This window comes from Papio anubis, chromosome 17, assembly GCF_008728515.1.
Source record: "Papio anubis isolate 15944 chromosome 17, Panubis1.0, whole genome shotgun sequence".
Lineage (NCBI taxonomy): Eukaryota > Metazoa > Chordata > Mammalia > Primates > Cercopithecidae > Papio > Papio anubis.
In genome coordinates, this window is record NC_044992.1 from 56692290 (window position 1) to 56708248 (window position 15959).

General features: G+C 39.5%; 1 protein-coding gene across 5 annotated transcripts in view; it reads right to left on the minus strand.

Moving 5' to 3' along the window:
• Window positions 1-1620: 1620 nt before the first annotated feature.
• Window positions 1621-15959, minus strand: part of SMURF2 (SMAD specific E3 ubiquitin protein ligase 2) — a 117765-nt gene continuing 103426 nt past the window's right edge. For 3 of the 5 annotated variants that reach the window (XM_031657695.1, XM_031657696.1, XM_031657697.1), the window contains 6 exons: window positions 15226-15404; window positions 14248-14385; window positions 10946-11066; window positions 6950-7151; window positions 5604-5679; window positions 1621-5291 (listed from right to left, as the gene is read on the minus strand). In XM_031657695.1, the coding sequence (XP_031513555.1) occupies window positions 5192-5291; window positions 5604-5679; window positions 6950-7151; window positions 10946-11066; window positions 14248-14385; window positions 15226-15404 (816 nt within the window). In that variant the 3' untranslated portion in view covers window positions 1621-5191. The other 2 variants (XM_031657698.1, XM_031657699.1) reach the window with 2 other exon arrangements.

Sequence of the window (15959 nt, forward strand, 5' to 3'; positions counted from 1 at the left end):
GGCAGATACCTTTTAAGTAAAATTTAAAATCTGGTCTGTCTAGTTTGCTACGAATGTTAACATAGGAATGTAAAGTAACACTTTTCCTGTGTAATTACCTTCTCTAACCTGTTACTAGGCTCTTGTTCTATTGCATATATCCTATTGTATATACATGTATTGTAAGCATGTGGTATGTGAAGTACAAATCAATAGTGGGTAACATGGTTAACCTTCATTACAATGAAGGGACAAACTTTTCAGGTTAAACTTCTGATCATTAGTCAAATCAAACTTTTGGATGATTTGTAGACTATTATAATACAAAAATAAATAAGTTGTTTTTGAGTCAGGGTCTCAAGTCTGTTGCCCAGGTTGGAGTACAGTGGCTCAATCACGGCTCACTGCAGCCTTGGCCTCCAGGGCTCAAACGATCCCCCCATCTCAGCCCCACCTCCAGCAGCTGGGACTATCAGGCATGTGCCCCTATGCCCAGCCGGTTTTTGTATTGTTTGTAGAGATGGGGTTTCGCCATGTTGCCCAGACTGGTCTCAAGCTAGGCTCAAGAGATTCACCTGCTTTGGCTTCCCAAAGTGCTGGGATTACAAGTGCAAGCCACAGCACCCGGCCTGAATTGTTTTTTTTCTGAGACGGAGTCTTGCTGTTGTCCAGGCTGGCGTGCAGTGGTGCAATTTCAGCTCACTGCAACCTCTGCCTCCTGGGTTCAAGCAATTCTCCTGCCTCAGCCTCCTGAGTAGCTGGGATTACAGGCGTCTGCTACCACACCTGGCTAATTTTTGTGTTTTTAGTAAAGAGGCGGGGTTTCACCATGTTGGCCAGGCTAGTCTCGAACTCCTGACCTCGTGATCTGCCCACCTCGGCCTCCCAGAGTGCTGGGATTATGGGTGTGAGCCACTGTGCCCAGCCAAAAATCTTTAATATACTAAAACTTTACAAATTTTAGATAAAACCAGTAAACACAGCAATGAGGGACAAAGCAAAATAAAAATATTCAAAAGAATATAAAAGTATATAAACAAAAGCATGCTCACCCTTTGAACTTTAATACACTGCTACTACTTACATGTTGCCCAGGTTTTCCCTTCTGTTGTACCCTATGCTGTGTAGACTTACACAGACCATATTCATTCCTTTTCTATCCATGGAGTTAGCTGGACTTTAGTCCACTATCATTATTAAAATCCACGGCTTCTAGAAAAAATACAATTGATTTCTCCTTTTCATTTTGAGAATTTTACTGCTCAACATACCAAGGTAGAGCTGGCAAATGTGAGTCCCTATCACAGGCCTGCCCTCCGGAGCAGAGATGTATTACAGCAAAGATGGATGCAGACTGGTGACAGGACCAAGATGCTCTTCCCCACTAACCCCTGACCCCCTCAGAAATCCACCTACGTGTAGACCCCAATAGGTACTGCCAACCGGGCAGTCACCACGGCCGGAGAAAATGGGCGCCTCCTCCGCTCTGCCGGGAGACAGAAAGGAGGCCTGAGCTCTGCAACATGACAGAGGCACCAACCCAGGATGGCATGTGTTCTTGAACTTTTCATTTTGTGACTCATGTTGTCACCCTCCATAGAGCCAATCATAAATGTTTTCAAAACAATTACAAACTCAATATTCTTTAAAAACGTTGATGCTGTGACAGTGCAAACAGCATTGATTTTATTGCTCGACTTCGGCATGGGCACATACATAGTTAATTTTTAAAAACCATTTATACAGATGTTATTGATAAAGCTCATGTAACAAATGAGTGAAAATACAAAGAATATCAAAGCTAAAACACTCTGTAATAAATACAAATACAATGAAAATGATAAAACTTTGTTTTTAAAGTCAGTTTTGAGAGAAGAATATTACATAAAGTGAACTAATTACATCTAGAAATAAAACAACTCAGCATTTGGAACAATCATCCTAACATGTTAAATACCACAAATGGCACCCGTTGACTGTACGCTTAGAAAACAAGCAGAAGGCGCTGCTCTACCAAACTAAGGATGGCTGGAACAGCCTCTAACTCCCAACAATGCAATCAGTCCTATGCGCTGGAAGTTCAAAGCCCAGATTAGTGTTGTAAAGCGAATTACACTGTATTTGAAAGAAGAGCATCTTGTGCTCCGGACTGTAAATACATGAAAGAAAAAAAGGCTTGGTAAAAAACCCATTCGGGGCAACAAACTATGTGCAAAACAAAATGTACACTATACACAGCACTATTTAAAAAGTACACCAAGATACAAGGCCCTCTGAGACAAGACTCACCTCTCTGTACTGCCTGTGAGCTCTACGAAGGAATCTCTGTTCATAACTAAGCATTCATGATGGAAAGGCAAGAGTATGAAAACAGGTATCACATATCTGAAATAACAATACAGCCAGGGGGAAGACAAGAAGAAACCAGTTAAGAGGGACACGGAAATAAAGATTCACATTAAACATGAGGTGCGAGTCCATGGTTCAGTAACACATTGGGGGTTTCTGCTTAGCACCTATTTGGAAGTAATTGGGTAATGTAACTTTGAAATGGAAATCTAAATCGTGTTTTTATAGATGATGGTGATAGCATAGACTCTTACAGAGAGTAATTTATTTATTTTTGGAGGGAGTAGGGGGGATGGAGTCTCACTCTTGTCGCCCAGGCTGGAGTGCAGTGGTGTGATCTTGGCTCACTGCAGTCTCTGCCTCCCAGATTCAAGCAATTCTCCTGCCTCAGCCTCCCAAGTAGCTGAGATTACAGGAGTGTGCCACCACGCCTGGCTAATTTTGTATTTTCAGTAGAGATGAGGTTTCACCATCTTGGCCAGGCTGCTCTTGAACTCCCGACCTCAGGTGATCCGCCTGCCTTGGCCTCCCAAAGTGCTGGGATTACAGGCGTGAGCTATGGTGCCCTGCCAATTTCTTTCTTTTAAAGCTCTATTAAGTCATTAGCATAAAGTTAAAAAGGCACTCAAAAAACAATGGTATTTGCCTGCTTTATATTGTATATTAAAATAAGTGATAGTAGCATTTCATTATTACTGCATCCCTGTCAGTTATGATTTATATATTCATTATGTACTTATTTTTTACTGAAAGTTTTTAAAAGTAGGCACAATTATAAACTGCACTAGTGCTTTAATATAAAAGAGAGATGGGCCTGCAACCAATAGGGTACTACCATGACAGCTGAACATTACTGATTATCAAATAGCATAGAAACCACCTTCCATACATTTCAAGATGCTCTTCAGTACTCAGAATGCAATGTAAAAAAACAAATTGTTTGAGAGGAAAAAGGCAGACATAAGCATATTACCACTGCACAGTTACAACTATGACTAGCTTACTTGTGGCAGTTGAATGTGGCCAAATGAAATACACTGAAGTACTTAAAAACTACACAAGTAGTTCTCAACTTTTTTCGAGCAGCAAAATCTCCACTTCTTTTATCCCATCCATTCCTCCCCGCCCCGCTGCACCCCATGAAAGCTTACTTGAAATTCCAATATACATAAGAGAAAAACAGGCTGTTCTGGGTAAAGGGGGTGGGGGTATGAAGCCTGAGGCCCCTGCTAAATACCAACTAGGCCTTCCCCCTCGCTCCCTCTCTTTGCCCCTCTTCTCTTAAACCATTACTCCTGAAGCACCTCTGAGGAACTCTTTGGCGCCAAGAACACAGACTGAAACCCACTCCATCACATGAAACAGAACAGAGGACCTATTTACTTCATAACTTTAAATTCTGCAGCTTAATTATCTCATGAAAATTTGCTTATTTCACATCAATGTAAAAAAAACCCTGAATAGTGCATATTTCTGATGGTTGAATTTAAAAATCCAATTGCGATTTCAGATTTTTTCAATCCCTCACCCCAGAGTTTTCATTGCTTCTGGATCATACAACACGCCACACACCTTGAAAGCTAAATCTGGACGTTTCAAAATCAAATGCAAATCTTCAACACGAAGGGAAGTGGGATTCCCTTACTTCCAAAATGAACTCTTTAGTTTCAAAGTAATTTATGCCATAGAGTTAGAATCACTGTTCATACTGCTGCCCCTCAACCCCACTTCATTCTGTTAGGTAAAAGCAGGATTTTCTAAGCTTATTAATAATCTTTAAGCAAAATTCTTCCTTTTTCATAATTTTACCCAATTAAAATTATGAGCAGTTAACACTTTAGGATAGTTTTGTTAATGGAAACTTATACTGTAGTCAAAATACAATATAAATTAGGTGCAGTTGTCAGAGACTTTGGTTTATAGGAATAGTACATATATTAAAGATAAGCTGACCCAGCAAAATAATGAAAATCCCATCCCATCCACATGCTGTGAGAAGCTATAAAAATGCAGTATTTTAAGATTAAAAGTAAATCCAAAATACTAATCTCATTGATTCAAGATAAAAACATTAGTTTTTTTTGTTTGTTTGTTTGTTTTTAAAGAGTCTCTTAAAAACAGGGAGCCCCTGAACACATTGTCGCAAATAAATGACTAAGTTTAGACTAAACGTTTGCATTAGGAATTTGACAACCAAAATTATATAGCTGTATTCCAGGAAATTCGTTCTTGAAAAATGTAAAAAAGACCCACTTAGACTAAGCTGAAACATATAATGCAAAATATAATGCTCTGCCATAGAAAAACACAAACATGTAAATGGCTTAATTTCTTAAAGATGATTCTTTTAGCCAATTGTTTACAAAGGTAGAATAATTCAAAATAATTTTTTATTTTTATTTTTTTACAAAGAGCAAGTACAGGAGCTGTTCAAAATTATGTATTGAATCAAAATGAAATGTGACTTGTACCGACTGCTGAAGTTGTCTTGATGTCTGAGAGACTTAAAATCTGTGAAGCAATTTGAATAGATTACCTTTTATAAAAATAGTAGTAGTCTTTAAGTGTAGAATACTGCCTAACTCTGGAAATGCAGGAAAAGTCAGCATTCTTTAGGTTCAAGATATTAAGTTTAAATAGCAGCTGAATGTGGCCTCATGGCAAAGCATAAAGACCTTTTTTTCCTTGAAAAGGAATTTCAAAATTGTCCTTTCCCCTCACAGTGTCCTAAAATGTAAAAAAAAAAAAAAAAAAAGGGGGGGGGGCTGTTTTCCTGTATTTCAGCATTCTTTGAAACTCTGCTGAAAGGAGACTGTCAGTCAGGGTTGTATAAATAGAGTCCTGGGCAAATCCTTGAAGCTCGTCATTCCACAGCAAATCCACATGTTTCTTCAATGGCTGTTAGCAGCTTTTCATATAGCTTTTCATAGCTTTCATAGGGCGGAATGTCTATTCGATTGAAGCTGTGAATAAGCAAATCAAATTTTACACAGTTCATTCATAATAAGTAAACTGGCCCAGCAAGTGTATACCAATATAGCCACAACACTCTGTCACACAGAAAACTAAAAGGTATTTCTCTAAAACAGAGGTGACCACTTTTGAGTTTTCCTACCAGTTTTCGAATAATCTTAACTTTAAATCGCTTAAGCTGCTTATCATTCCCTTTAAAGGCTCATTCAACACTAGTAAGTACAATAAAGAAAAAGTCCAATCTGTTCGGAACTAACACCTATGTACATGGAATGGGGAATAAAGCTACAAAAATACCTTACCAAGTGTGGGCTTTCGGCAGGTTGTTTGTGCAGGCATCAATCTGGTGTATGGTAAAGAGTCTCGGGCCTGCAGCACCTGCAAATGAAGGAAATGTGGGTGAAATCACTGCAGGTGCGTGCATTCGTCGCCAAAATCTTCTTAGAATAAAACTGGCACGTAAACCACAGGATCTGGGGATAGAGGAATGCTAATGAATCCGCACATACTACCAAAGGGCAGCAGGAAAAGCATCTGGGTTTTGAGAGCCAGAATTAACCTTGGATAAGGCTTAGATTCCATAATACCTTTGTATTTCCATTTGAGAAAAAACTCGAGATTGAAATCTCTTTCCCAATTTCTATATTTTAGAGAAAATCAATATCCCAAAAGCATGAGAAGAAAAGTAATCAGGAAAATCCAAGGTAAAATACATAGGCACACATTCAAAAAGATGACCTAATGCAAATTTAGATTTCATGACTCAAACTGGGCTGAGCGCAAAAGAGCCGTCTATAGAATCCATTTCAGTTCGCACAGACACCCCATATAAATACATGTAGCAGAAATACAACCTCACTTTATGCATCTGGGCAGTGTGATGCTGAGGAGCTCTCCTTACAGAGAAGGGCAGCACAACAGCTGAAAGCAGGTTCGCCCCAGGGATTTCAGAGCATGCGCTGTGGGCAGCACTGCCGAATTATGTACCAGTCTCGCTCTGTATGTCCTTAGTCATCACCAGCAGCTTTGACAATGAAGTGCTTAAGAGGTAAAGGAAGCAACTGCCACCCAGTGAAGCGCCACAATCATTAGCAATATTACAAGCTCATCCCAAAATTAACCAGCTGATTCCACGGAAAACCATTTTTAAAAAAGGAATATGGTTGTAAACAAATGGTCTGATGCCATGCAGTAATTAAAATGTTCTGACCGAACAGATGGTTTCCATGACCCATGCTGCTTCTGTCTAATAAAGAACTGAAAAGTAAGGGGAGAGGCATCCCAGGCAGGTAAACATTTTCACCAGGTCGAGATGTGAACATGAAAGTGAATGACTTCCCTTACAGGAATGTGCAAGAGAATTAAAAGTAAGGTGACCAGAAAACAAAAGGCAGAGCATCACTATGTACAGTCTCTAGCATGCGGCACTCACTACAATCAGAGAAGCCCACAGAAAAGGCTCTTGGGAGGGGAACAAGAGAGAGGAAGGAGAAGAAGGTATCACAATGTGAGAGTCACAGGTAAGAAGTGAAAAGAGAATCTCTAAGCACACGGTTTATAAAATATCTACACAGACCCCATACTGACAGACCTGGCCCCCACCCCTGGTCCACCTGCCGCCCAGCTTGCCTGCCCCTCAGGCTGTTACCTTGCAATGCTTTGAAGCCCTGCAGAGGCACTCGAGAGGACCCTGTCACAAACTGAAGCAATCGTGCTCGTCGCTCTTCATCAAAAAACTCCACAGCTTTCCAGAACCATTTGACAATGTTGCTGTCTGGTGTACAGTGTTTTAACCGGGTGTTTACCTTCCAGTCACTAACATCTATCTTTCCAAGTCCACAAATAATAAGCTGTGAAAATAGTACACAGTAATGAACCTGTGGAAACCATAGCCAGGTCAAAAATTCCTCAAAAGAGAACTTCAGATTTGTACTGCTGGCTCTCATTTGGTGGTTCCTAATCGAAGTTGCACATCAGAATCATCTGAAAAGCTTTTCAAATTGACATACCAGGTTCTAGGCTCAGAGATTTTAATTCTGTGCATCTGGGGTGACAGTTGGGATCTATATTTTTAAAAGTTCCAAAGGTATCTACTCATTGCAAACTCCCTCCCCAGGGTCTGAGAACCACAGCTGTGATAGACTTGACCAGGTAAAAAATTGTGACTGTTTTATAAGTTCATAATAAAATTATAAAACTTTAAGAAAATGGACAGCAATTGAGATCCAAAGAGTAAATACAGTTGATATGTGCCTTCTTTGGACCTGTATCATCTACTAGTTTCAATATCTATTAGCTTTGTTGATGGAGAGCAATTCAATCAATGTCCTCTGCTGTAATATGGCAGTAACATCCATTTCACTACATCCTGTGGAAGCAACCGATAATGCACAGAAACTTTAGAAATGGGTGTTGAATAAGTGATTCATACAATTTGCTTCATTTTTTTTTTTTTTTTAAAAGACAGAGTTTCACTCTGTCTCCTAGGCTGGTGTGCAATGGCATGATCTAGGCTCACTGCAACCTCTGCCTCCTGGGTTCAAGTGATTCTCCTGCCTCAACCTCCTGAGTAGCTGGGATTACAGGCATGCGCCACAATGCCCAGCTAATTTTTGTATTTTTCAGTAGAGACAGGATTCTGCCATGTTGGCCAGGCTGGTCTCCAACTCCTGGCCTCAAGTGATCCACCTGCCTCAGCCTCCCAAAGTGTTAGGATTACAGGCGTGAGCCACCACGCCTGGCCTACATTTGCTTAATAATCTTAAATTGATATTAAAGCACAAAATACATGAGCACATTGATACAGACCTCTGCTAAACACATCCTGATGGGAGGGTCACACAGATGAACTATATCCAAATCATTTTGATATTACTAATACATCTCCCTAGGGTCCAAGACTAACTCACCATACTAATCTAACATGTTTATAATAGCGAATTCCATGTGTACTATAAAACATAACTTGCAAATCCTAGATTTTATAGAATTAATTAAACCCAGGATTAATGTATACACCGCTAAAATAAATGTTATACATATCGTCTTTAAAAATGGGTAGGGTGTGGTGGCTCACGCCTGTAAGCCCAGCACTTTGGGGGGACAAGGCATGCAGATCACTTGAGGTCAGCAGTTCAAGACCAGCCTGGCCAACATGGTGAAACCCTGTATCTACTAAAAATACAAAAAGGTAGCCGGGCGTGGTGGTGAGCACCTGTAATCCCAAGGCATGAGAATCACTTGAACCTGGGAAGTGGAGGTTGTAGGGAGCTGAGATCCTGTCAGCCTGGGGGACAAAGTAAGACTGTCTCTCCAAAAAAAAAAAAAAAAAAAAAAAAACCCCAAAAAACTGTTAGCCAGGTGTGGTGGTGCACACCTGTAGTCCCAGTTACCGGGGAGGCTGAGGTGGGAGGATCACTTCAGCATAGGAGTTAACCGTGAGCTAGGATCATGCTACCGCACTCCAGCCTGGGCAACAGAGTGAGACTCTATCTCACAAATAAAAATACACAGTTTAATGATTCAGGCCCGGTGCGATGGCTCATGCCTGTAATCCTAACACTTTGGGAGGCAGAGGCAGGTGGACTGCCTGAGCTCAGGAGTTTGAGACCGGCCTGGGCAACATGGTGAAACCCCCTCTCTACTAAAACTACAAAAATTAGCCAGGCATGGTGGTGCACACCTGAAGTTCCAGTTACTCGGGAGACTGAGGCAGGAGAATCGCTTGAACCCGGGAGGCGGAGGTTGCGGTAAGCAGAGATTGCGCCACTGCACTCCAGCCTGGGCGACAGAGTGAGATTCTGTCTCCACAAAAAAAAAAAAAAAAAAAAAGAAAAAGAAAAAGTATAATGACTCATTAGCAGTAGAAACTATATTCAAAATCCTAACCCTACCAAATAAAGTCTCCAGTAAGGCTTCCATAGGGTTCTGAAATAAAATCTCCAACAAAGCTTCTACAGGGTTCACTGAGTTAACACCACACTGAACAGGGAGGAGGTTATCCAAAAAGGATTATGGGTGTGTTTAATGACATAAAAGACTCCTCCTAAATTCTTTTCCTCAGAGGAATGGCAGTTAGAAGGCCAAATCCTCGTTTATTGTGTAAAGAGATGAAAATGCATTATATTGCAACCTTATCGGCATTCCTGCTACGTTCTCCTCCAACTACTTCCTTCTGGCTATTTTACTATGAACAATTCAGTCACAAAAGGAATGGGGAGAGTATTAAGAAAGACCAACCTTTTTAGATTTGTTTGCTAACAGATCTATTAACAGATTTAGTTAGAAAGGACATTGAAGGCAGTGAATAAAATCATGTTTCAAATTATTAGTAGACTTCAAATATTTGTGTTATCCCTAACTACTAAATAAATGCGGGAGCCTGAATAGAATTAAACCTCATGTTTCTTAGTAGTTCAGTAGGAAATTCAGATGTATTTGTCAAAGGTCTTAATTACAAAACCAGACCTGAGGTGTTTAAGGGACAGCTTAGGAAACAAAAAACTATTAACTGTTTTGTATGGCTGTTAATCTAAAGACATTTAGAGGCCAGGTACGGTGGCTTACACCTGTAATCTGAGCACTTTGGAAGGCCAGGGTGGGTGGATCATTTGAGGTCAGGAGTCCCAGACCAGCCTGGCCAATGTGGTGAAACCCTGTTTCTACTAAAAATATAAAACTCAGCCAGGCGTGGTTGTGGGTGCCTGTAGTCCCAGCTACTTGGGAGGCTGAGGCAGGAGAATCACTTGAACCCAGGAGGTGGAGGTTGCAGTGAGCCTAGATCATGCCACTGCTCTCCAGCCTGGGCGATTCTGTCTCAAAAAAAAAAAAAAAAAAAAAAAAAAAGATACAATTTCTCCTAGGTGTTTTAGTTATTTTCTCAATGATCTTGTCTATCAAATGCTTTCTTGCAAGCTTAGTGTAAAACCAACTGAGAGTAGGCTCTTACCCAAATTAATTTCAATATGGTAGATTAATGAGGTTTTACTTAACTAAATCAGTAACTACTAAGTTAAGGAATAAATATATATTGGAAGAATGTACATATAAGTCATGAAATCTGTTTAAAATAAGAAAGTACAGGATAGAAAAATAAATTTTAAATGTTCACAATATAAGAGAGATTGCTCACAGCCGGGCATGGTGGCTCAAGCCTATAATCCTAGCACTTTGGGAGGCCAAGGCAGGCAGATCACTTGAGCTCAGGAGTTTGAGACCAGCCTGGGAAACACGGCAAAACCTTGTCTCTACCAAAAAAAAAAAAAACAAGAAAATTAGCCAGGCGTGCTGGTGCATGCTTGTAGTCCCAGCTACTTGGGGGGCTGAGGTGGAAGGATCATTTGAGCCCACAAGGCCAAGGCTGCAGTGAGCCATGACTGCACCACTGCACCCCAGCCTGGGTGACGGAGTGAGACCCTGTCTCAGAAAAAATGAGAGAGAGAGAGATTGTTCACTCACAGAAATTCCAAAGGATGAAAGGCCTTCAAAAGCATGAAAGACTTTTCCTGTGAATAAGAATTCTCAAGCATAGAACCATGAAACTTAGAAAGTACCAGAAATATGACTTTCCTATAAAATTAAGTAACAAAATAATTCCCAATCCTTTCTTGTTATACTAGTGATGTTATAATACTAATGCACTAACCTCTAACTCCTTCTCATCAAATGTCTTCAGCAAATGTTGTGGAATTACTTCATTAAATCCTTTCTGCAGAGCCAGGAATTGAGCCTCAATGCCTCGTAAAAATCTCCAGTTCACATAGAGCCTGTAAACATTAGGCAGGATTGTGTATAATCACATATATTTTCAGATCTGGTAATTATTATAAATCTCTACTTTAGCAACATTGCATTTTACAAGCATCTAACATTAACAATTTAGCCTAAAGTCTAAAAATAAATCTCAGACTAATGGGGATAAATGATCCCTGAGGTGTGACACAGTTCAGTGTTGATGAAAAGTGGTAAACTTCTACTAACAGCAGCAGCATCAGCAGAGCAACCCTTCAAATCAGAGAAGCTCCCAGGAAACAGGACGTCTACTTAAGTCTTGATGAAATTTCTTTCTAAACTTACAGCATACATGCCAATAACTAGAATAAAGAGCTCTTTCACTCAAAAATGACTATTTTTTCTGATTTTACTTGTAAATGTAATTTGAATGTGTTGGGTGTTTTGTTTCTATTTGAGGGAGGTCTGTGGGAGAAGAGGAGGTAGATAATCCTCAAACCAAAAATGAGAAGAAACAGTAAAAGCCAATAGCAAGTGCTTTTTGATTAATCATTGTTCTCTAGAGGATATAAAAATTCTGGAAGATGTAATTTTACCAATAAAAAATGCACTAAACTACATCTACTGTGTGACTGTATGATTTATAAGTGAATTGCTTTTATTTATCTACCTACCCAAGAAGACCTCTCCATCTCACACATCACAGAACTTACTCATCTGTCAAATTTGTTAACATTTCCAAATTTGGAGAAATGGTTCTCCACTTCAAGAAATAAGTTACTTAACAATACATCCTTTGGAGGACCATATTTTTGTTTGCTGGGCTAAGGGGACAGAAAAACTGTACAACTGTAAAAATTTTTCTTTGTAATTTTTAATCGCAAAACTGTAGCTGGCAAGAGATTAGTACCGTGTGCTGTAAACACGACTGAACCTTGGAGAGTGGGATCCAGGGACTGAGTAGGACACACGAGGTCTTGAAAAGGAGATACTGCTAAGACTTAGGAAATTCTCATTTGTTCTTTCTTTTTTTATTATTTTAAATTTATATTAGATAGAGTTTCGCTCTGTCGCCCAGGCTGGAGTGCAGTGGTGTGATCTCAGCTCACTGCAACCTCCACCTCCCAGGTTCAAGTGGTTCTCCTGCCTCAGCCTTCAAAGCAGCTAGGATTACAGGTGCCTGCCAACACACTTGGCTAATTTTTGTATTTTTAGTAGAGACAAGGTTTCACCATGTTAGCTAGGCTGGTCTCAAACTCTTGACCTCAGGTGATCCACCCACTCTGGCCTCCCAAAATGCTGGGATTACAGGCATGAGCCACCACACCCAGCCTGTTCTTTCATTTTTTAAAGTAGAAATATAATACATACTTTTTATGTATGTAACAAAAAAACAAACATTAACTATGGAGACAGTAAAATATGAAAGTCCATTCTTTTACCCTCTTTCTCCTCCCTATTTCCAGTCCCATCACCTCCACTCCCTCATCCTAGGCAAAAACTTTATTTGACTGCAGCCTCCTGAACATCTTCAGTATAATTATAAAAAAAAAAAAAACAGCCAGGCACGGTGGCTCACGCTGTAATCCCAACACTTTGGGAGGCCAAGGCAAGCAGATCATGAGGTCAGGAGTTTGAGAACAGCACGGTCAATATGGTGAAACCCCATCTCTGCCAATAATACAAAAATTCGCCGGGTGTGGTGGTGCGCACCTGTACTCCCAGCTACTCGGGAGGCTGAGGCAGGAGAATCACTTGAACCTGGGAGGCAGAGGTTGCAGTGAGCCAAGATTGTGCCGCTGCACTCCAGCCTGGGCAACAGAGTGAGACTCTGTCTCAAAGAAAAACAAAAGAAAACAAAAAACAAAACAACAAAAAAAACATAGACTTTGTTCCTACATAATTCTTGTAAGATTTAGTTTTAAAATTTGACAGCTTATGCAGTCTTTCTTTTAAATATCCACATAATATTCTGTTGAATGTATAATATAATCATTCTTCTCTAAAAAGATTTTAGTAGTGTAATTTTTACAAGTAGTATTTAATTGACCATCCTTTCCTGTACTTCTTCAATTACATGTGTGTTTCTGCAGAAGAGTCCTAAACACAGAGCTGCTAAAGGGCACGTACTGCTGGTATCAAACCGCTTTCCAGAAAAGCTATGCCAGTGTTCACTCCAATCAAGTGGACCTCATTTTTAAACTAGGAACAATGTTAGTAAGATTTGAGAACATGATCTATACAAAAAAAGTATAGCATGCAAGTTTCTGTGTACATACAGTAAAGTTCAAGTTCAAACTTCCAAAGCTGATTACCACAGTTTTGTTTGGTAGACTTTTTATTTCTCATAAGCCAAATTAGCCCAATACATAAAAATTCCTCAAATTTACTTTATGAAATCTGAAAAACATTTATTTACATTTATCCCTAAACTCACAATGTGCTTGTTTATAAACAGGCTAAATGTTAGTAATATACAGCACAAAAGCCCTTCTGAATTGCCACCTGTGATAGCTACACCACACATGGCCCCATTGCCCACATCTCCTGGTATTCACACCTTTGTACAGCTCCTCTTCCATGATGAAACTGGGCTGGCTGTCTCAGTTTAACCAGAAGTAGACAGCAGAAGTCATGTTGGCCAGGACCAGGCTTAGGCCTTAAAAAGATCTAGCAGCTTCTGCTTTTGAGCTTTGGAAAGCTGGCCACCCCATAAGAAGTCTATCAATACAGTGGGTAACATGATTAACCTTCATTACAATGAAGGGACAAACTTTTCAGGGAGAAAGAGTGGCTATGGGGAGAGGGAGTGGTCATGGAGAGAGGGAATGGCCTTTGATATCACAGAGGGAGAACCAAGGAACTCAGCCAACAATGAGAACTAGGACACAGCCAGTGACCCCAGTCGACAGCCATGCCAGCTAGCCCTCGGCCATTTGAGTTATCCTAGTTATGAGTGAAGAGGCCATCTTGGTGTTGCAGGCCTAGCTGACATCTTGTGGAACAGCAGTGTGGAACCATGTTGTTCTTTTGCCCAATTTCCTGACCCTTGGAATTGTGAGAAATAATAAAATGGCTGTTCTTAATAAGCCACTAAACTCTGCTGAAGCGGATTTTGTAACACTAAGTAATACTATCTAAATATTTAAGTTTGTTCATACTAACATCCTAGAACATTTAAAAAAAATTCAGCCTTGAGAACACAGGAGTGTTTACCTGACATATTCTTTTTTATTTTCTTCATTAACAGGGATACTTTTGCCATTTGGTTTAAGTTCATGCTGAATAATTTCACCATATGCATTATGTTCAACACAGAAGGTATGGTCCAAAACACCTGTAATATCATTCTCACTGGAAAGGAAAGAGGAAGAGATAGGTAACTGGGAAACCTAAAATACAGACCCTATAGATGTATTAACTGGTGAGATAAAACTAAGATCATTTTATAATATGACAAATGTGAGGTCAGATTCAGCTTATGAACTCTTAAACTACCACACTACCTAGTTCTTTCTGGACAGAAAAGTCAAAGAGCTTTAACCTTCATAAAAACAGGAAACATTTAACTTCCTGAGTGATGAGAAAGAGCCCTGGTCAAAGCTGGGACTTGCTAGAACCACCAATATAGGACAATTTCAGTTATATTTGGCATTCTGAAGAGCCCTACTCGGTACTGTACTCCAAGGGGCCAAGTGCCTGTGTATCCCTAGTTGAGAAAGCCACTGTATACTTTATAAAAAATAAACATTTCCAGTGTATCTTCATAAAAATAACGACCTCTTGCAAAACAGAATCAGTTCTTAGCTTAAATTCAACAATTAGTTCTTATCTAAAAGTATGGTTCCAACAATCGCCACTTCATTAAAAGCAATGGCAGCAAGAATTTGCTATTCTAACACATGCAGGTTTGGAACAGAATTTACATCACATTGAGGAAATAATCATATAAAGTACTTTTAAAAATAGAATATACTAGTTTTTTTTTTCTTTTTAAAGTAGTAACACTTGCTAAGTTTAAGGAATTTGAAATATATAAAGAAGCTACAGAAAGGGGGAAATCATATGAGATCCTATCACTCAACCACTCAATATTTTCTGTGTAATTTTTTTTAAGTACATCGGTTTTGAAACTTTTTTTTAAAAAGCTCAAGAGTTTAACTATAATGAAGAGACAGAAGACTCAATACATACAGTATCCACACTAAACTGTTATGAAGATCTGGATCTACTAACTCCATGTCATCCAAAGTAATCGACTTCCCAAGCAATTGCTTATAAAAAGGCAAAGTGAAACCACCATCAATATAATGTCCATGAAACACAGCCATTCCCATTATTCGTCCAACAAAGTGGAAATAGGATAAATGTTCCTGAAATTGAAAAGAGTGTATATACTCAAGTTAGAAACTACCCAGGAAAATTTTAATAAAAATGAAATATTTCAGCAGCATTAATTTTTTTGAGAATAAGCATAAAATTTGTACTCTTCAATATAGTCAGGAGGGAGTATTTCTCTAGGGCATGCTCAGGAGTCTCTAGATCACTCCGGAACAGCATATTACACAGGGTAATATGCCCTTCTCACAGGGGTCAGTCATTCTGTAAATTTTATCTTTTAGAAATTAAGTCCAAACTATAGTCCCAGAGCTTCATTCAACTACTTGCAGATTCTTTTCTCTTCCTTCTCTCACTTCCGTGCTGAGCCCTTTGTCATGAAAAAAAATCTTTCAATTCTAAATCTCCCCGCCTCCTTGACCTAACCAGAAATTAAACATCAAAACACCATAGATTTAAGAGCACAGACTTGGTGTCAGGCTTGAATTAGAATCATGATTCTGCTAGTCACTGGCGTATGGACAAATTAACCCCTGTAGGACTAACTGTCCACATCTGGAAATATGAGGATAATAACAGTATCTAAAAAG